The 23,576-nt window shown below is 33.2% G+C and overlaps 1 protein-coding gene across 1 annotated transcript in view; it reads left to right on the plus strand.

Moving 5' to 3' along the window:
• LOC149067449 (uncharacterized) overlaps positions 1 to 23,576 on the plus strand; it is a 369,309-nt gene that overhangs the window by 182,377 nt on the left and 163,356 nt on the right. The window contains exon 9 of the mRNA XM_089252608.1: positions 3,211 to 3,366. Within this exon, the coding sequence (XP_089108734.1) occupies positions 3,211 to 3,366 (156 nt within the window). The remainder of the gene's footprint in view (positions 1 to 3,210; positions 3,367 to 23,576) is intronic.

Below are 23,576 nucleotides of genomic sequence, written 5' to 3' on the forward strand. Positions count from 1 at the left end.
ACAATAATAGCCGATTTACGGAACCGTAATAATCCATATTTAAACATTGCTATTACAAATATGAAAAATCACGTTAAATCTGTCACCTATTGAATGCAAGGAAAACTATATTTTATAATTTCCAAAATAAAATGTTTGTTTTAAACCAATACGCAGCAAAAAAGGGAACAACATGGGGTGTGAAATTATAATATTTTTTAAACTATGCATATCGATATAAATTCTATTCTCCACAATATCGGTCACTATATTTTTGAGTTTGCCGTAAAATCAATGTGGCCCGCGGGCCATGGGTTGCAGTGTATTCCAGTGTAGTTCTTACGAGTATATCGAATTTCTCTGTAAATGATTTTGCTATTCAAAAACGAGATTTTTACCGATACGCAGACATATTTTTTGCAAGTACACACCAGGGCAGTGTGTGCGTGTGTGAAAATATGAATATTTATTTTTCTAAAATGAATTTTTTTTTACTGGTAAAAGTTAATATATTATATGTAGACTTCACTGTATATGTAAAAATAGTAAAATATAAAATAATTTGTCAATGATAAAATGATCCAATAGCAACTTAATGCAAAATTAATGAAAATGAGGATGAAAAGCAAATTATCAATTCTCTTAAAAACTATTGATGCACAATCAACAGGAATGATAAATTCAGTTCAAGATAGAATATAAAATATTTATTACCATATCACCAATTTTATCAGAAAAAATGCAATACCTTTCTTCTAATAATTTAGAAAATAGATTATAGGTAATGTTTGTTTATTGTTTACTCAATTCTGTGAATATCATGAAAATTATTCTGAATATTATATAAGGTTAATTAAAAATATCTTTTCTACCATAACATTTTTTCACCAAATAGAAAAATGAATAAAACAAATGAAAATGTGATAACATTAATCCGACAGTATCAAGTCTCATCGAAAACCCATCAGTGTAAAACGAAATCAGAAATTGAGAAAGAATTATGATCATTTTCCAAATGACTATTCAAATCCTTTCAGTTTTTTTTACATTTCTTCCGTAATTAAAACTAAATAAGTCACTTTTACACATATTTTCAAACCAACACTAATCACTTTAATACAATCGCATCAATATGTAAAATCAGAAAAAAAAATCATTAAAACATTAAAAAATAATTTGGAATACTTGAAAAATCGTTTTTATATTATATATATAAAAAATTCGAACGAAAAAGAATGGTGAAATACTTACTCTCAACATTCAGAAAAAAAAAAATTTAATCTCAAAATCCTAAAAAAAATCAGATAATTATAAAAAAAAATTTTGAATAAAAAATTAAAAGAAGTATTTAAATAGTGGATGTTATAGAAAACGAATGAGCTCGTTGAATTCCAACAGCATCAGGTGTAAAGTTAATCTTATGGGAGAAAGAGAAAAGGGCAAATGTATGCGGTTGTAATTTAATTCCACGAGAAAAATAATAAGATCGCAAAAGGCTTCCAAATGTCATCTGGCTTTTCCCCCCCGCAAATTGCTGTATTTTAGCAGATATGATTTACGATACGAAAAACGCGTTAATTTTTTCCTCTCTTTCAAATTCTATTCTATTTTGTGGTTTTCTCTTTTTTTTTTTGGTTTTTATTTTCTATTTCTGATACCTTTGCTTTTCTCTGGTAATTCTCGGATATTTTTTATTTATTTTTTATACGAAAAAAAAAGAGAAAAGGGTGAAGATTTAAAAGTGTTTGTGTGAGCTTTTGATTCCGTGTCGAGCATTGAATCTTGTTTTTAATATTCTAGACACGCCGCTAAAACATTTCTCTCTCTGTTTTCTGTAAAGAAATCATACAACTAATTTTTTTTTTCATTTTTTTTTTCCTACGTGTGACACAAATATCTTTTTTTTAATGTTTTAATAACAGGATTTTATCAGAAATTCTTTTGAAAATACATGAGAGATTTCCCATGATAAATGATTTTCTTTTTATAATATCTTCTTGATAAGATGTTTTTTAGAATTCCAAAAAAAAGGATCTTATTAATGGTTTTGTTTTTTTTATGCTTCTTGACACGTTGAAATTACTTTTCAGCTCCATCGAAAAATATATTCTCTTATATATTTTTTGCTTGTAAAATTACTTCAAGTAAAACTGTGCTAAAATGTGTTTTTTTTTTGCATAAACCAGGATTAATATCGATAATTTTCGTTGACTGTGTTTAAATACAATATAGAAAATGAATTATAATGAAAATGAGATAGAAATGCATTTGGAGTTACATTTTGGAATAATGGATTGAAGAATGCGATTTTTGAGAGGCTATTGAAATGTTAGCAATTAATCATGGCATGATAGGTCAAAATATTTAAATATCAAGATATTATTAAATATCACCCAGATATTTTAGTAGCCTTTTTGAGAGTATGGTATGTTAAAAATCATCCACTATAACATGTGTAATAGTGCAGAAAAAAAAATAATACTTGGAAAATATATTTCTCTCTCTCTCTTTAAAGGAAGGATTCTGCATTGTAATGAAAATGTGTGCAATTCATTTTTCATTTGTTTTTCTTTTAGATCTTTAATGTTTACTTTGAAAAATGTATCTAAACATTTTTAAATTGTGATTGGTTATAGATAAATAAAACTCATCGGAAGCAGTAAATGATCAATATACAGGGTCAACGAGAAACAAGTTTCCCAATCGAGAGTTCTGGAGTGTTTTTAATGCTCCAAATTCGCGTTCTACTGCTGCAAATTTGAGCAGGTTTGTAAAAACTTCTCGAAATTTGTACAACAGATTAGTCAAATGATGGGCTTGTCGTTTATTTAAAAAATACAAAAAACTGTCGATAGGTGGCGCTGAAGCCCACATATTAATACCGAATATGCTTACACTTATAAATATTTAATATTTAGCACTGAAACGACTCAATATGTCTTCCTTCTTTTTAAACAATGTGCTCTAATCTCAAAACTATATTTTCAACTGCTGAAAGTATTTAAAAAAGAAGTGATTATTTACAGGTACTGCACCTACGAATAAAAACGCTATTTGTAATTACTGTGGTTACAATAATGAAATCATATTCACCCAAATATTGAATTCAGGATTTAAAATAAAATGTAACTTTTGTTTCTTTTATCTTTAATTTCTTTGTGTTTTTTTTTAGCATTTCGGCAAATTATATTAACCTTGACCTATGTTTGTAATTTTTTATATTTGAATTAGGTGTTTTAGCTCCTTCGGGATTTCTTTATTTGTGGATAATTCCCAGACAAGATTCCGACACCCCATACATCGTGCGCACAGCTGTACCTTTATTGGAATTAAACGTTCCTGAAGATGTAGAAGAGATAACGTTGACGTTGAATATCAGCAACGAAGGTAATATTTTTATCCTCATAATTGCTCTTTATGTTTATATTTATCTTATTATTTTTGAAATATATGGCACCCGAAACGTAATTTAACATTATTTTAGAGTGCTAAAAAATATGAAAACGCTAAATTTTTTTTTTTTATTAAGAATTGATGAGAATTTGAAATTAATGAAAAGTAAATAGAAATCAATGAGAACATAATTTCGAAATTTATTAAAATTCAGAAGTAATGAAACTTTCAATAATTTGGTGTCCTTGGATTCGCACCTGGTATGAATCCCATGGACTGCTTCACTTCACACCAACTTCGGCCATATCGCTATACTGCAATTTACTGCCATTAACGAAATGGGTTGGAAATGAAGGTGCCATCTATCATTGGCCGCCTCAAGCTCGTTTGAGAAATTTCTTGCTATCTATATTCTTAACCGGGTTCGAACCTGGAACTTTATGGCAACCTTTACGGACATTTACGAGAATCTTACCACCACGCTACTCGGGCGCTAAGCCCATGGGGTGTTTTCACTAATTCCAAAAGCTAAACTATTTGCTAATCTAATTGATTATTTAATAATAATTTTTTATTAAAAATAGATCGATGAGTCGCGAAGTTGATCGTGTTGTCAATTCTAGGTCGCGACTAAAAAAAGGCTGAAAACCCTTGTTATACATTCACGGGAATCTAGCATCCAATACTGATATTACCGAGAGCCTAGCGTGTTATTACAGTCGACGCTAGATATATAACGACCCTTTCTACCCGTCGTAAACGGACGTTACATTGGGAAGGTCGTTATATCGAAAGGAAACGATATATGGTAGTCGTTATATGAAAACGTTTCGGTATTATTCTACCGGTCGTTGTAATGGAATGGTCGCTATAACGTGGGGTCGTTATAACGATCGTCGAATGTACAAATACAACGCCACAACAGGCAAAATACCCAACGAGGTGGCCGAATATTTTCGTGTATGTAGTATACATACACGAAAATATTCAAATCAATATGTACCTACATGATTTATTTGAAATATCATGGTAGAAAAAAATGGCTCATGATGTAGGAAAAAAGAAAAATTACCATTTATTAAATGTACAGATAAAATTGATTGCATTAGAAAGAAAAAGAAAGACATTTGAAATTCGAGCTTATTACAATTGTATTAATTTTCAGTACCGTTTTATGGCAAATATCGATTATTTCAGGACAGAAATACTCCTTTTTTTCAATTATACGAGTGTATGTAGAAAAGAAATTCTCTGGTGAAATTGAAAGGAAATCCGAGATTGGGTAGACTTCAACTTGATCGGATTAAATAGAATTTTTAAGCACCTACGCAATTCGTACCGATTGTTGTTGGATACCAAATCCATACTTCATTATGCGTTTTTCTGAATGATTTAGGGAAGGATTGAAAAATTAAACGCGGAGGAATTTTTTTTATAGGAATATGAATCGCATGGGAGAGGAACATTTCATTTGGTGAAAAACAAATTTTATGTACACTTCTCGGAATTATTTCGACTTTGGCTCCGTAGTATCCATGTTACGGTAAAAGCCCGAAAGGTTTTACCAAGGTGAGTTGGTAAGAGCACGAAATTCGATTGTAAACGTTTTCATTTTGGGATTTTACCAAGACAAAGCTCGTTTTATAAGAACCATCATGCTCCTGAAACTTATTAATTAATCAAGGATTATAAATCTTTAATAATTATAATTATTTAATAATTAACAAATGAATTCATTAACCACCGTGATCTTATTGGTTCCTGACGCTAATTAAGCAATCATTAATTAAGTAATTTACTGCAATTGTTAGAATCCATTTTTAATGAATCAATTAACCATCATGAACGGTTTCTGTTGCTTATTAATTAATTAATAATTAAAATGATATAATTGACCTTCATTAAAAACGTGTTTTTAGTATGAACTTTAATCAAATAATTAATTATAAGGTTATAATTATCACTTATTTAGCTAGCATCAGAAACTAATAAGTTCATGCTACTTGATTAGTTAATTTGTTAATTATTAATTCATCATAATTATTATAATAAATTGATAAATTTATAAGTGGCAGGAGCTGATAAGTTCAAGATGGTCAATTGATTCATTAAAAACGGGTTTTGAGTTGGAGAATGTCCGGAATGGAAACGGTAGCAAATCAAATTTCGGGCTTTTACCAACTCACCTTCGTAAAGCTTAGGTTTTACCAGTCTTCAGGCGTTTACCGTGACATCTGCATGAAAAAAGAACGTCAATAAAGGTAAGAAATGCCAATTTGCTAAACAAAATAATATCAAACTCGGTCAAAACGACCTCGGTTGTAATGACACCTCTGCTATAAAGTCAACCAATAATTGCCGGCCAGATTGATTCCTATAGAGACTAATGTTGAAGACTTTGCGTATAACGTAAGAAACCAACTCGCATATAGCGAAAATATTTCATTACTTTTGTTTTCGTCTCAACGACGTTTTCCTTAGAAATTCCTAAGATTAGGGCTGATTACATTAGAGGAATATATTCGTCTTTTGTTCTATCTATACCCTAACATTAAAAAAAAAAGAAACAATAGATATGGTATTACATGCTTGACGCTCCAACGTGGTCATTGTCATGGTCACTATATTAAACATTTCCGTATTTTTCCCTTCCCCCGACCTTTTCTCTTATAAAAATGTCCCGCTTTTTTCAACAAACCCAGCTTTAATTTCTATTCTTTACTAGAATCAGGAATAAAGGTAATTTGCATAATTTATAAATTGTGTTATATCCTCTTCGCTCCCTAGGTACACGTATGAGTACCTACATTTTTAACGGTTTTTAATTGTTTTAATGATAATTTTTTCTAGTTTTCCAGACTTGAGGTAAACTCAAACGGTCCCAGTAAATATATCGACTCTAATTAATTAATTAATCAAAAAATTATTTAAAAGACAGTTTGACATACAATGAACACAAAAAAAATTAATTGACAGTTTCGGCTTAGGTTTGAAGAGGATAATGGATATCACTATAAAAATTCATCTCACCAAATTCATTTTTTTTCATGAAATACTTTTTAGCACACTCACTGTAGCTTTGATTATTCGGATTATTTATGAGCAATATTTGACAAATTCACTGACATTTGCAACAAGTTTGGCAAAAATTGTGAAGTGCTGTATTAATGATCTTAATTCCCCTATTTTTTCGATCTAATATGGTCAACCTAATCAGAAAGAAATAAAAACTTTATGCACAATAGACAATCTGATTTGCCTTTGCTTATATTTTTTGTAAAAAAAATTTCTTAAAACGCCGACCTCGGTTGCAACGACGGCTCGATCATAATGACAACATATTGTGCAACCTTTGATATCGTTTCTCCGAGTTTGACTCTACTTATGCTTTGGATTTCGGCTCCATAGAGTATAAATCAGTAATTCTTAACCAATTTTTTTAATCCCGCACCCAGAGTGCAATACGACTAATCTTCCCGCAGCCCCTTGAATAATGTGTTTTCTATCTGTTAGTAAATTCAGTTTACCGTGTAATTAATTGCTTAAAATATCCATATTAATTAATTGCATTAAATATCATATTAATTAATTGCATTAAATATCCATATTAATTAATTGCATTAAATATCCATATTAATTAATTTCTGTAAACTCTTTTACTTGTTATTTAGTTCCCTTTTCGGCTATATAGCTAATATTTAATTCCAGTTCTTTTTCTAGTTAATTAAAAACTAAACTAAACAAGAAGGTACTACGGTATTTTTTTTTTAATTGAAATTTGGGAAAAGAGATTCAATAGATAGCTCCTCACTAATTGATTCTAGCGGTAACAACGATGTACAATTGTTTCTTTGGCACTTGATTACATTTTTTGACGTTTTTTCCTCATTTATATACTTACGACAGCATCAAATCTAAGCACAACATGCCAATAACATTACATACGAATGTAAAAAAACCGCGAAATATTTCAAGTCAGGGGGGTCTTCAAAATTTCCGACACCGAGGGCTGGATTGAAAGTACACAAAAAGCCCGCGGACCGCAAACTCATACTGAGGTATTTGTAATTGTAAGAAGAATCCACGCATACATTTACAAGGGCTTATTCATGTTATTTACTGTGATCCGAGTTGTATTGGGGCAAAAATAATGGATTATTTCCTTTTGCTTATATTCTGAAATTATTTTCCATTATTTACCAATTTTGATACTTCTGAAATCACTTTTTTGATCAATTCTGGAATAGTTTTTGATTAACTACTGATTTGTTAAATACAAATACAACGCCACAACAGGCAAACTGCCCAACGAGGTGGGTGGCTGACTTGAGAACATCGTGGATCCCCGAGCTATTTAAAGTAATTTTCATATGAAATTACTTTAAATTATTTTAAATTTTTTATTTTAGTAAGTTTGAAATTATTTTGTTGTCAATGTGTCTTTTAATCATTTCTTTTTAAAAATTGTGGAATTATTCATTTATTAATTGTGTAATATCACAAATTACAAAATTCTTCATTTATTTTATGCTATTTTTTTTCACTAATTCTAAAATTATTTGTCAATTCCGAAATTATTTCTTTCATTAATTTAAAAATTAATAATCTTTCAATGTTTGCAGCAATGTTTTCAGTGAACATGTATTTTTTTTTACATTTTGCATTCTCAAAAATGCTCTCCAGTAGTGCGGGCACCTTAGGTTAAGAATTACTGATCTATATGAATCAACCTCGGTTATAACGACAAACTTTTGTGGAATCTCCGATGCCGTTATAACCAAGTTTCACTGTACTTATTCTTTCGACTTTGACCCCCGTAGCGTCTATATGAAAAAGAACGTACAGTAAAAATGCATAAAATACCTATTCTGCTTGACAGAATATTGCTTATAAACATTCGTAGTGTTTAATATCTCATTCCGTCCCTTTTCAAGTTAGAAAATTGCGGCTCGTTTTAATTAAGTTTATAACATATTCGGAAATTCCTCCCGTGGAAGGCAAATACGTTTTGTTGCGAGCAACGGACAAACAAATATGTGTTTGTATGTCTTTAAATGAGGAGGAAGAGGCTTGAAGGTAGAGAGAGAAGACAATCTCGGGGCTTTTCCTCCTCGTTTTCACTTTATATCATAATTGTTGCCAGTAGGGGCCTGTAGGCCCTTTAAGGGGGCTCTTCCTAGCGATGGTGGAAGCGAGCGAGAGAGAGGGGGGATATACCTTGATCTAATTACGAGCGCGGGATGATATCGAGAGACTGCGACGTTTTCTAATGGCTTTTGAGCGAGTGTCGCATTTCTCGGCCGCTTATTAAAACATAAACGACCAAGAAAACGACATCACAGAGAATTTCAAGGAGATAGGAAAGGAGGTAAGAGTCCTCTTTCTTGTGAAAAGAACTTCTCATATTTTTCCCAGGGCTGCATTTTATTGTAGTTTCAGGAACAAGGGAAAGAGGTGGTCGAGTAATAATAATAATGGTAATGATTGCTACTTCAATTTGCTTTTGTGTCTCGTTTGAAGATGAGATTCGGGTGTGTTACGCCTGTACAAGCTTTTCATCGACCGCATTTTGTTAGTTTTTCCTGGCGATGATGGTCTTATATGCTAGAGAATATCGTCTTTATATATATCATATCTTGCGAAGGGTGGTTCGAATTTCAAAACGGATAGGAATATTCGACACTTGGTAATTACCTTGTCGAGGGGAGAACCGTGCCGATGTTTTGCAGAAATACTTCCGAGCAGGGTGAAAATTCTCTGGGAAATGCATTGTATTGAAGTCTTGTATTACGATTAAAAGTAACCGACTCCAGTTGAATGCTATCGTGATTGATTGAAATGTTTTCACAAAATAGGTGTGGCTATATGTTGTATGCCTTCTTTTTTGTATATTTTTGTTCGATATTTTCCAATATACTAGGGGTGCACAATCTCCGGGCCGCGGGTCAAATGTTGCCTGCCAAGGGTTTGTATCCGACCCGGAAAAGTTTTTCGGGTAGAAAAGTATCAATACACAACACGATAAATATCTAGGTTGTTCATATTTCTATCCTGAAAGTACAAGATATCGCCAAAAAGTTGTTAGTTGAGTTGCAGAGTAAACAAATTACACAAGGCAAATAAAATTGCTAATAACAGCCAAAACAGTTGTCAAAGACAATAAAGTTGTTAACTATCACTTGAGAAATTGCTGAAAAATCATCAATCGTTGAAAATAAAGCGTACATAACCCCTTCGCTTGTAAGGTGTTGGCAAGAAATTCGGATGATCACTATTTGACGAATCGGCGATAAATATGGTAGCCTTGTCCTTACCTAACCTCACGTTACAAAAAGGAAAAAAAAAGAAGGAAAATAACAAATGAAATGAAAATAGTATAAATAAACTGAAATAATAAACAGTATAATAATACAAGGATAAGTAGATAATAGAATAGATACGAAGTAGATTTCTCTTTTCACCTGCACCCTACCTGTTTTCTTTCGCTCTTATATGTATATAGCACCAGGATATATATTTATATATACATCATATGTGGAAAAAAATTCACTAATAAGAGTATCGAAATAAATGGAGGTAAAAAAAACAACTTTATTTCGTAGGGTGATATGCGTCCTTGATCGTAAAGTGGTTAAAATCAGAATGTAATTCCACCAAAAAAAAATTATGCTTGACAAATATATGAGATAAATATATTTATTTTAATTTAATTATGATAGAGTCATGATTATTGTGGTATAATTGAAATGAAAAGTCATGAAAATAATCTTAATTCTTGATTTCATGAATTCCATTAGGGCCTCAATGAAAATGAGGGAAAAAAATGAGACATTTTATTAAAAAAAACGTTGGGACCGCCAAAATTATAAAAAATATCCCGTAAACTATGAGTCATATGGCCATTCTTTGTATACGAGTTTCTACCCCACGAGTGTCGGAGATACCGCACATCTAGCCCGCAGACTTTATAGGTGGAGCACCATTTTTTCGACCGACTTCGTATGAGAACAGGTTTTTTATACAATTTCTTCGAACACGTAATCGCAAACAACACTGCAGTGCATAGGGTGCTGTAGATGTAGGAAGAAATGAATTTTTTTTAGATGATGGATAAAACACACACCGATATAGATTAAATAGATAAAACAGCAACTGCAAAATATTAGCCAATTTTTTTTTTCTTTTTTTATCCAAGTGTTTCTCCATCTATGGCACTGGGGCGGAAAATTTAATTCTAACTAAACGGAAATCATTCAGTTGTATGTAAATAATATTAATGGCATTCACATAGGTCCGAATAAGAAACTGGTCTATAAAATTATCTCAGAAATTTTAGTGGTCATTGCGTTGACCCTTTCCTCAAGAAGGCTGAGAAACGCTTTATTTGGCATTAGGTGCGTAAAAGCTCTTACTTAACGCGATGATTCATTTCTGGCGACGTGAACGCATTGATTAGTGAACCATCTCTACATGGCTAATTTCTTGCTTGACTAATATTTTCCCCAATTTCTTACTCCAATTATATTTTGCCTAATTTCTTACTTCACCTATTTTTCACCTGGTTTCTTGAATAATTTTTCATCTAGTTTCTTACTTGAATAAGTTTTTGCCTAATTTCTTACTTGAATGACTTTTTGCCCAATTTCTTACTTGAATGACTTTTTGCCCAATTTTTTACTTGAATGACTTTTTGCCTAATTTCTTACTTGAATCGCAATCGAATTTCGTTTAGTTTCTTACTTCAATATTTTTTTCACATCTCATTTATTATTTGAATGATTTTTCGTCTAATTTCGTACTCCCGTTTAATTTGTTTACTTAACTTATTTTTTTGTTGGGTAGTTTTTTTTTGTTTTTTTTTTCAATTTCTTACTTGACTAGTTTTTGTTTAATTTCTCACTTCAGTTATTTTTGTGTAGTTTCTTACTTGAATAATTTTTCACCTGTCTCTTACTCTAATTTTTTGTCTAATTTCTCAATTGAATAATTTCTTGCTTCGCTAAGTTTTCTTTACTTGTCTTGGCTATTTTTTTATAAAATTTCTTAATTGCCTATTTTTTGTCTTGTGTTTTGGACCGTACTGTCTTTTCCCAACTGTGCCACCTTCAAAAAAGAGGCCACGTACGTCAATTCCCTGAAGACGATAGAATAGAAATTCTACGGCTAAAAGAGGAAAAAGCACTTGGTAAAATGGAAATGTGTGGTTACGCATACGAATGGTTACTTGCGTAGTTTTGTTAGTTACATTTAGTTACATTTGTTTGTATAAAACTAAAATTATGACTACTGAGGAGGGTTTTAATCAGAAAAAATGGCATTATCAATCAGAGCAGTGAACTAAAATTTTTTCTTTAGCGACTGCTTCATATTCATGAATTCTGTAAAAAAAATTCACATGAGTTTTTTTTTCCCCAATAAAGTTTCCCGTACATTTAAGCAAAAACCGAATGCATAAAGATTCATAAAATTAATATCGTTTCTCCCAACACCGTTATCATTTAAAAGTTAAATACCTATCTCGTTGCTTATTTAATTATAGAGATGTTTCCCACCAGCAAAGCGTGTAAAACGTGAGAATAGAAATATTGTAGGCAGTAAATGCGTCGAGAAATATTCAGCTACAAAGGATGCCAAGGTTTGCCAATCACTAGGTGAAAACTTTCCGGTGTCTTTTACCAACCCACTCCGGGTTTTGACGATAATGGCAACCAACTTTTGAGATGTAGACGAGAAAATTACTGTTATTGGGAAAAGGAGGGAAAGCAGGATGAAAGCCTCTTGTTCTGGTCGACGGTTTTATTCGCAGAGAGAGAGAGAGAGCCAATATTATATTCGTAGGAGGAGGAAAAGCAGCCTTTACTGTATGAGAACCTTCCGCGGTTACAAAATCTCTCAAAAGATAATCCATTCGCTATTGTGACAGAGTGCCATAGACAGAGAGAGAGAGAAAGGAGAGAGAGAGAGTGAAAAGATGTATCGATATTTCCATCATGCTTGTCAGTGCCAAAGGGAAGTGGGAACGAACATTGAGTAAGCAAATTTCGGTGGCGGTGGTTCGGCTCATGGCAATTGATATTGACAGTGTAATATCATTTCAGTGTCTGCTGTACTCGATTGTGGATTGATATAGTAGTACTACTAGGAGCTCTCTCTCCCACTCTTCCAGTCATACTCTATTCCCAGTATAATAGTTTCACGTCAATACTGTGCGTGAACATCTACGAAATCCATCCTGCCCATAACTTCACTCCTTCCTACATGAAATCATCGACCGCTTTGATACTCTTGTGTGTGGTTTGGTTTCGGTGTATCCTTCGGTGGGAGTTGGAGAAAGGACTGTCGTATCTTCATAGTTCATTCGATACTTGGTCTCCTGATCTGCATGATTATGATCGTAATAGTTATATACATGTACAAGCCTTGCATGCGACCCACATATCTACTGTATTATCTAAGCAGCCTATTCTGTTGAATGACGTTCCTGTTTATCCGGGGAACTTATGATGCAACCGATTCAATAGTTTAGCCTTAATAGACGATTTTTCTCTAGTCTATCTCTCTCTCTTTATTTTTATTGCTTCAGTGGAGTGATGAACGCATTGAAGTGTTCATGAAATCAAAATATACAATCAAATTCGGTTAAAACGATATTGAAGGGACCACCAAATTGTGTCCTTTATAACTGAAGTTGATTTAAGATACCGGTAGGAAATCGGGTGCTGTCATGAAGTGAATATATAAAACTCATGTACTTAATGCAAAGTTATATAATGAGACAAAATATACGGGGTGTCCTGTAAGTCCTCATTCGGCCTTTATCTCGTCTACCATTCGTCGTAGAGGTATGGTTCCGGTTTAAAAATACTCAAAATGTGATGAAAAATCACCCGGTACCAGTTTTCAGAGTGAAAATACAGTTTGTCACAAAATAAAAAATTTAATTTTTTTAAATTAATTATTTTTTCTCTTTTATCTTTTTGTCTGAATATGATTTGAATAAATTGATTATTTTTTTCAAAAGAAAATATATATTCATATTTTTTTTTTACAAAAATGGTCCCCCTGTCCTCTAACTTCCAATTAGAATGTCATTATACGAAGGTTTTTAACAGCTGGCTGATGCGAATATATATTTAGGAAAGAGAGAAAATTCATCTGCCCTTGCGGGGAGTCGAACCCACGTCCTCTCACTTTCCGGGTGAGCGGACTAGACTACAAAGGGAACGAATAACTCGATCTTACCTTGGAGCTCGTGTGCACTGAACGAGACCGTACATTGACGATACGAGAGAAGATGAATTTCCTAATTATCTGCGCATCAGCCAGCTGTTAAAAACCTTCTTATGAATAGCGGAGAGTGACATCATCCTCGGATAGAAAGCTATTGCTTGGTCTCTTCTGGGCCCAAAACATATATATATTTACCACGTTTTTAACAGCGATATTCGCTGAGATATTTGAATTTTAAAAGCATGTATGTTTTTCATGGTCTCAAGAGAGACAGGTCAACAACTGTCTTATTGGAAGTTAGGGGACAAGGGGACTCGTAAAAAAATTAAGATTTTTTTATTTTGTGACGCTCTGTATTTTCACTCTTACAAGGTGATTTTTGAACACATTTTTGAGAAATGTTTAAAATGGACCACACCTCTACGACAAATTGATGATTTAAAGGCTGAATTAAGACTTACAGGACACGCTGTATAAATTATGCTTGTTGCAATCTTGTATCTCCTATGGAGAAAGAGCAGAGGCTACGGTTGGTATTGATATATAATGCAGAAATCAATTTTGCATCATCCTCAGGCAAGGTCTCCTTAAACAAATGCTCGGAAGACACTTTTCAGATCATATTTAATGATGAAGTGACAAATAAACGTTTTATGAGGCTTTGAAAGAAGATTCTGTGCCTGAATTTTTCCCTTCATACAAAGTACAAAACGAAGAGATAACGAATTCGTGAATCAAACAGTGCATGGATACTGATTCATATATCATGCTTATAGCTTGGTATCGATACAAAAAGAAAAGAATAATATCAATAGCAATCCACAGCTTTAAAAAACACTGTTAATGTTCTTATATAAAACGAATGGAAACCGATCAAGGATATACATTTATTCGCGATAAAATACTGTTTTTATTGTCATCAATGAAAAAGGTATGCAATTATCCCATCAATAAATTGAGCTCAAATTACAGTTTTCTAGGAAAAACATCACACACACACACACATAAAAAAACAAAAATCCTGAAAAAATGTCACAATGTTCGTTTCATTTTTATTGACGAGTCTGCGAATCGGCAGAATCCGCCACTCATTGACGTTAAAATCAAGTTTGATCTTTTTAAGAGTTTTATTTTATTGCTTTTACATTTTCATGTCTTGTCTTGCTGTAATTGAAATTTTATCTATACATTTAAAAATTAAAATAAGTACGTAATGAACCTTTCATTTGCAGGCGGACACCAGTGGGACGGAAGAACTCACCCGTAAAAAAGGGGGTTCTTGTAAAAGACTTTCAAGGGATCTCTTAGTTTTTAACACGGAGAAAAAAAAATTCTTATGTAGAAATAGCATTTAAAATATTATTTTTAAATTGGTTTATTTCAAATTTTTACCACATATTATTGATTGTGTATATTATCTTATGCTAGTAAAAAAAATTTACATACCACTAATCCTCCGTTTTTTCTACAAATTTTCAATAAAAACAACTTGCGTGCATGATAAAATAATAAGTTATCAATAAAATTGAATAAAAATTGATTCAAAATGAAAACTGTTTAGTTGACGAATTGACGGAAAACATGAGATCCATTTATAAATACTTGAATTATTTTAAATGAGATTGAGTTGATTAAATTTCAATCTTTTGCATTATTTTATGAACTGGACAGTTCCTTTATTTTGAATCAATTTTCATTCATTTTCATTGATTTCATGCAATTTTATCATACGTGCAAGTGGCTTTTAATGGTTTTTTTTTTTGAAAATTTGCAAAAAATTAAATATATGAGATATGAAAAATTTTGTACTGGCATGTAATAGCATACACAATCAAATATATATTGTAAGTATTTTAAATAAATCAATCGATAAATATTATCTTTACATAAGAAAGTTTTTTACCGTGTTAAAATGTAGGAGACCCCATAAGAGCTACTTTATTTTCAAATCCATGCAGTTTCAATAACATAAGTTAATGAAAGTATTCGTGAAACTAGCACTTAATTTTGTACAAATACACTATTTAATTTAAAAAATTGCAGCTTCCGTTAAATAAGCACCTCAACCTTAATCATAAAATCACCTGAGAGTGACCATTAAGCAGGGGTCCGAAATGGACATTTTAAATAGTATCTTTAACGGGAAAATATTATTCAGAAGTAAAATTGGTATGACCACCAAGTGGGGTTTCAATCATGCAGAACGGATAGGAATGGTTAATGCAGGATAAAATATTTAATTAACAATCAGATTACAATAATACTGATGATTGAATATTTCGCTTGAGTATTCCTTTTTTGTCTTCTACCATTTCAGTTATTTTTCAGAAGAGAAAAAAATCCAATTCTTTTCTCTTATCTCTTCCAAACTCCTTTTTTTTAACCTATTATTTGCCGCTTTCACCTTGTTCTCTTGTTTTACTTTTATTTTGGGGGAAAAGTTCAAAGGAAAATAAAAAGTGAAACTTTCCCTCGGCTGCTATTATACTTCTGAAGGCGAGAGAAAGCTTCTTCTCCACCACTATACGTACGAGAAAGTAAAATAAGCTTTTAAATTTCAAGCCAGTGGGAGGAAAAAAAGAGGAGAATAAGGAGAACGACCCAAGCAAAAATCCTTGGAATCCCGTCTCTCTCTCTCCCTCTTTCTTTCTTTCTTTCTAAAAATAAGATAGGTTTGCAGGAGGGAAAAAAAGTGTGAAATAGGGAAAAGAGGTAAAAAAAAGCAAAAGCATCAATGGGATAGTACAGTGGGACCTCGTTTATACGACGTTCAGGAGACGGAGTCAAAACCTTGTGTAAATGTCGAATAACAGAGACTATTTTAAAAAAAATGATTTTTCTTCTCTTCACAGATACACAAATATTACAAAAATTCAATGAGTTTAAATGCATCTGCAATTAGGTTATCAAAAATATAATATTTCAATCGTATTTGCGGGGGAAAAAATTAAATCGCATTTCAAATCACTTCAAGAAATAAAATTTCGCAAAACATTACGTTTAGGACACGACACCGGGTAAAAAATCGCAACAACGTCTTCTCAATTTGTATTGGGAAAATTTCCCATCTTCGACTATCATTTTTGACAATAGATGATTTGCAACCAGCAGCTTGGTATTTGGAAAAAATCATGAAGCTGAGAAACAAAATCAAAGTTAGCACAGGGATATCCAACTGTTTTGCAAGATCAACTTTCCTCATTAATTTAAAATTCTTGCTGAATTCTTCCAAAATTTGTATCTTAGCCGAGCAAAAATTCAACACCCAAATCACTCAAGTATACACTCTATTGCTCATCAGTCAACTCACTTTCTACTTTCGTGTACGTCAGCAAAATCATCCTAAAATTTATGGCTTTTGCCGTGAGAATATGTAAGAAGAACTGTTGCAGCAACGCGTTTTCACTGCATACAAAAATTGTGCGAATTTGGTGGGGGAAAAAATGATTTTTTTCAAAAGATCCAGAGTTTGAGTCGAAGTGAAATCGTCGAATAATTTATGTTTTATGTCGAATGAATGAATTACTTTAACATTGAAATTAGGGATTACTGGGAATCACAAGTTTTTGATCAATTAATCCAATTTTAATCGAATATTTTTCATAAGAATAAAACCACCTAGAATGTTAAAAAATGAAGGATATGCCCGCTCGAAGCAATTTAATATGCTAAACATATTTGCCACATGCTGGAATTCATTTATTTGTATCTCGCCGCATTTTTTTAAAAATATTTTATTTTAGGTTAGTCACTGACTGATTTTGAAACTACTTCTGGTCATACTATCACCAGTCCCTTAATGCATGGGTCCAGCCGGGGTGGGGGCCTCAAGTGCAGAGGGGCTTCATGATAATGAGACCTGGTGTAGATTTTCGAGATTAATCTTGTGAATTTGTAGGCAGGTATTTCTAGTGAGAAAGGAGTCCTCAGAATAATCGATTTGCCCGGGGGAATCCATAGTACTCTTAAGACGGTCCTGGCTGTTACTTTTTTTCCCTAGAAACTTCTTCCAAACGGTACATGTGAGGAGGAGCTGATGCTTTTCCAAGAATACAATAAACTGCTATTTTTTCACAGAAGAGATAATAAATTTTGTTCTTGTGTTCTGAGATTCCCATCAAACTCACTCCCAAACTGTAATCATCAGTTTTCATTGAATCAACTTGTATTTCCCAACGCCGGAAAATTTTATCAAAATATCGATCCAAATATTGTTAAACATAGTCACTTACACAAAATGTTATTGTGTAGGTACATAATTTAAGGCATCTTATCGGTTTCGTTAAAAAAGAAAAAAATTTAAGTTAAATTACAAACTTTTATGTAAATTTTAATCGAGTTTTAATCTTATTGATCAAAAAGATTATAGTTTTTAACTGTGATTAACAATTGATCGATTAACCGACTTGATTAATCGATTAGTCGGACCACCCCTAATAAAAATGTATAGGAACCAATTGCGACCTAAGTTAAACGTCGTGTAAACGGCAAAATCGTATAACTGAGCGACGTATAAACGAGGTTGCACTGTAGTTCTCTTCTCCTGGATTTTAGGTCCCGAACTGCTTAATGAATCAGGGAGAGAGAGAGCCTCTGCCCCGAACTGCCAAAAAGGGATGAACTGCCATAGGGAAATCGTTTTTTTTTATTTTTCGCTTTTTTTGGCCCCGTTTTCATTAATTCTTCCTTTTTTATTTATTTATATATTTATTTACTATAGTGAAAAACGATTTTAGGCCGACAAACTTATATCACAAGCGGTAGCGAAATCAATCGTTCGAAGTTTTGTTCGATTAGTTGCTCTCTCGGTGGATTTCTCTCCTCTCCTTTTTGATTTCTAAGATGGATAAGGTTTCCAAGAATGTAATGATATATGGATGTTATCTTTTTTTTTTTTTTCGGTTCGATCTCAAACTTATCTCTGTTGAATCTAATGGTTTGTTAGGAATCACACGATTCTGGAGTGGGATAAGAATCTCGCAGATGCTTCACGTCATTTGCATGTCGAAACGATAAGTGCTTTTGATGATAGAAAATTATATAAATAAATTCGTGAAAGGAATCAAAAATATATTCAAATTCAGGACTGAACGTGTTGGGGGGGGGGAAGCAAAATATTAAGAACCCTTACTGGGCTTAACTATTAACTATTTCCATTCGCTTTGATTACTACTGCAGCTACTGAAACCTCGCATATGTCTTGCAATCATAGCTCTGAAAGACTTTTACTGAAATGATGCACGTCAAGAATTTTCTTATATCTGTGTATTCCCAAAGGAATTCGCGGATGTCTGATGCATGAATATTCTAAATGCAGCCATCTTTCAAACTGCAGATGACCAGCGTATGATTTTTTTGGGATTTTTAATACTGTATACAGTATATGAGTGGGTGATTCTTACCCTGGGATACTCTAAGTCGGCCGCGGGAAAAATGAAGTGGAGGTATCCTTGATAAAGGGTTAAGGGGAGGGCAGAAAACTGTGGAAAAAATTCAGACATGGAGAAATAAGGCATTTTGATGAAATGCTCTGACAAGTGTGACTACCTTGAGAATTAAGCGGAACTACCCATAGATCCAGGGCCACCCATCCTAGGATGAGGCTTATTAGGGAATGACCTGGAGTTTCACATGAATAGGAGGTCTACATTATGAGATCTGCTACTAAATGTGATTTTCGAGAGTAAGCATGAAAATATGTAAGTTGTAACTTCCAGTCGTGTATGGTGCGCCCCTATAACATCACATTGTCTGCTGAGGAACCATGATGATAAGACGGCTCTGAATAGAATCCCCCCCCCCCCACCCCCAAAAGATTAGCTCAACGAGTTCCAATCAATCCAACTCAGGGGGTCTATAAACTGATTTTATTCACAGAACTTTTTTATTCAAACTACATTCGAATCCCGTTATAACGAACTCCAAGAAACCGGAGAAATCACTTCGTTATAAATAAATTCCAGTTGTTTGCATTTTTCCTACGTAAACTTATTTGGAGGTTTAGAAAAAGTGTTCATTAAAACGAGATTTTCGCTGTAACGGTATTCGTTAAAAAGGGATTCGACTGTATTATTGTACAATTTACTCAAAGGTACATTTTACAGGAAGGAGGCTGGAGGGAATTGGGGCCGGGGTGGAAAAAAGGTCAAAAACATTGATACATATTATTGTTGAATATGTCAGTGGAGAGAGTCAATTTCCAAGAGCATATGTTCTATACAAGAGCATATGTTATGCTATTGGGAATTGAGGAATTTATATAATAATCGTGAGGGACTATGCAACATACATTGTAAAGAGCCACGAAGTATCTTTCGCACTGGGTCGCAAAACGCGTCAGCTCGGCCCTGGGTTAAAGAGGGATTATCATTTAGGCTGTGATCTCGTCTCTGAAATGATGAGGTATGCTTAACGTATTTGGTGAATGTCCCCCTCTGTAACTGTTTTCCTGTTGCTCGGAAAAGCGCTTCACTTTCCATTTACGCCATCTGTCATGTTATTTATATACGTACGTACACCTATAACGTGAATAGTTGCGTTCCCTTACGTTGTAGTTGCCTTGCGGGGAAGACCTCGTGCATCTATTTGTCACGGACGCCACGTTGCTAGTGTTCGCCACTCTGTCTTTCCTCTCGTGTGTATATGTACATTATAATAACCACGAAACTGTCCGTTCAGGAGAACCACGAGTTAGGTCATCCGTGTATTCATGATTTGCTTGGCAGCATCGCGACATCATTATATGCAAAAGCGAATTTTCCGCGATGGTGACGATGACACGTGATGGCGACGATATTTTTTTTCCCCTCCCCAATTTTATTTCAAAGTTGAAGAATCATGAACAGTGAATATTCTGATGCGAATGGAATCAAATAAAAGTGAATAAAAAGTAGTGAGTAATAGCCATGTCTTGGAAAATACTCACATTCGATGTAAACGGAAGATATGAATTTCTAGTATCTGTGTCAGTAAAATAACGGGATGCTTCACCGTGGTAATTTACAGAGCCTGACTTATGCATGTGATGACTATGCGAAGGATGACTCGTTAGGGTCGTAAAACGAGTTTAAAATCCGTTAAAAGGTTAAACTAAGGGTATAATTTAGGCTTCAAGCTCTCAATAAATTGCTTATAATTCAGTCAATATATATAGCAGAGGTGCACAACCTACTATACCCGTTAAGGGGTTCTGTCTGGCCTACAAAAGGTGTTCCGACGGAAAGTATCAAATCACAAAATGAAATAAATTATTCCTGGAAGCTCACCATATTTCTTCGAGAGAAATGCGAATAATCAGGAACCATCGCCAAAAAAAACCGCCTAAAATTGACAACTATTGCTAAACTTAATGGAAAAAAATCACAAATAGCTGGGAAATGAGGGGGGGGGGGGACTTACATGTGTGAAAAATAAGTGAGATGAATATATTTAAATGACTGTAATATATCTATTATGATAATTAGAGTCAAAATATTATTTATTTTGTTATGAAAATAACCACAAATTCAATGAAGAATAAAATTTCAAATAAGCTTCGTCGAAAATATGGGAACAAACATTTTTAAAAAAGTCAGGACTGCCAAAAACTACTGATCCCATGAAATACGGTTCATATGGTCACCCAATATACAGTCGAACACTTGGTTAATTTGAAGCCCAAGGTCAATGGGGAAATGTTCGAAATATCCAATTAATATATCCTAGATTCTCGTAAAATTATTACAAATTGCAACTAAATCACCAACATTCACATGAGATAATAATTATCAGTTAATAAAATTTCATCATCGGTTACAAAACTGTTTATCAAATTATAATAAAATTTATAATATATATGTATGTATACATATGTATACACAAAAAGGAAATTATTTGAAGGGAAAAAAATACAAGATAAAATTTATGCAAGAGTGTGAAATAGAATGCATTAGGTCGTCATCGTGAAACCCCAATCATGGTTCGAAAAAAAGTAAGCGTTTCTGAAGGGTGGCTATGCCTAATTGCAATAAAAATGCCAACCCTTGTTTTCCAACGCCTGGCTTCTCAAAAACATGTTTGACAAAAAAAAAATTAATGAAAATGAGTAAAAAATATATTGAAGAAATATATACAATATTTTTGAAAATATGGGGCCTCATTTCAAAAACAGAATTTTTGAGAAGGGGAGTCGGGGGAACAAAGGTTGGCATTTTTAATGCAATCCGGCATACTTACCCTTCAGAAACGCCTACTCTTTTCGAACCATCCATGGGGTTCCCCTCGATGACGACCCACTGCATAGGTTCTATCTAACTCTTGCATAAATACTTATTCTTTTTTTTCTGCAAATAATTACATTTTGTGTATATATATTTTTTTTGAGTGAACAAGTGAGCGGCACTTTTGCCATTTAAAAAGCAATTTTAGCTATTTTTTCATTCTCTATTTCCATATCTTAAGATTTTTCACACCCCAATAATCGGTATTAAGTGGCACGCAGTTTCGATGCACTCCTGCTGTACAATGTTAAAATGGACATTAAATTATATCAGAAAGAAAGAGTAGGGGAAAACAGAACCTACAAACTTTTATTAGTCTTCAAAAATTTGTTGTTTAGCATCTTCATCCAGAAAAGCAAAGTCTGGCTTCGTTTAGAATTTCTCCAAACTGAAATTTCTCATACGATGACCATGATTTTTTCTTCCAACTTCAAAGTATACAATAAATTCGAAAAGGTTTGAACTAAACACGAAATTTTAACATTAAATTAGATGGAACACTCAAGGGGAGTTCGTAGAAGTCCGAATTATAATAGTCTAACCCTTGTAGCTAACTTCCTAGAAATATCTAAATTGAAATACTTTATTTCTTTAGGGAATAAATTATTTTTATTATTCGAGCGCGGGAAAAACACCCGTAAAACTCATGCAAACTACCTAATTTCACCCGCTTCTACGAGGCTAGATTATTAATTGCAATGCGACCCCGCATGTCAACAAACAATGCAAGAAAAAAAAAAGTAGACTCATCAAGTGCCCCGCATCGTAGAATTTCAAAAACCCTCATCTGATAATTATCACTTAAACTATGAAAATACATATCAGTGCCTCAAACACAAAAAAACCTGAAGAATTGGTTCGAATATATACTCGGATTTTAAACGACCTGTTTTCCACTCAATGAATTCAGAAGCGGCGTCTAAAGTTACCTAAAGTGGCTTCGATCCATCCCTCTTCACTGATTTTCTAATAAATTAATGATGTACAAAAAAAATGATAAAACAATAATGCTTTGCCCAGGCCCTCAAGTTAGAGCAGAGGGGTACTTAACCTATGGATCGTGACAGACTTCGATCGCAGAAGTTCATGAGATGGGTCGCACGAATAAATTTAAAATCCGGTTATAAATCCATTTGTTTCGCCACTGTGGAGTGGGCTCGCATCCATACATTTTTGGGTCCTTTAGCCATTGCATGTAAAGTGCTTTTTTGGGATAGTTTGGCGACCGAAATGGCATCATATTCTTATAGAGTGCACAGGAATGCTAAAATTTATCTGTATAAGGTTATGAATACTTTAAACTAACATTAATAAAAACTGGGAGAGAGAATATGAAATGAAAGAACACACACAATATTGCAATTGCACAATTAATGAAAAACTATTTCTGAACTAACAAAATATAATTCTCAAGTTGATCGAAATTATTCTAAAGTTGATGAAAAATTGTTCTAAAATTAATCATAAATAATCGGAAATTAATGAGAGAAAAAAATTCCGGAACTAATTTTAAAGAAATAACTTACAAAACAGCTTACAATAATTTGGGACCTTCCAGGGTTCAGGATACTACGACTTAACCGTACTTACAAACCTCGTACACACTCCTCTACGGAATTTCCAACAAATTGGTACATGCGTGTTCTGAATGAATGTTTGGCCCTAACGTATTTATGTTGTCAGAATTGTGCTTGCTCATGTTCTTGCTGCTAAGAA

This window comes from Pholcus phalangioides, unplaced genomic scaffold (assembly GCF_987345545.1).
Source record: "Pholcus phalangioides strain wild (caught in Gottingen) unplaced genomic scaffold, Ppha-v1.0 ptg000030l_1, whole genome shotgun sequence".
Lineage (NCBI taxonomy): Eukaryota > Metazoa > Arthropoda > Arachnida > Araneae > Pholcidae > Pholcus > Pholcus phalangioides.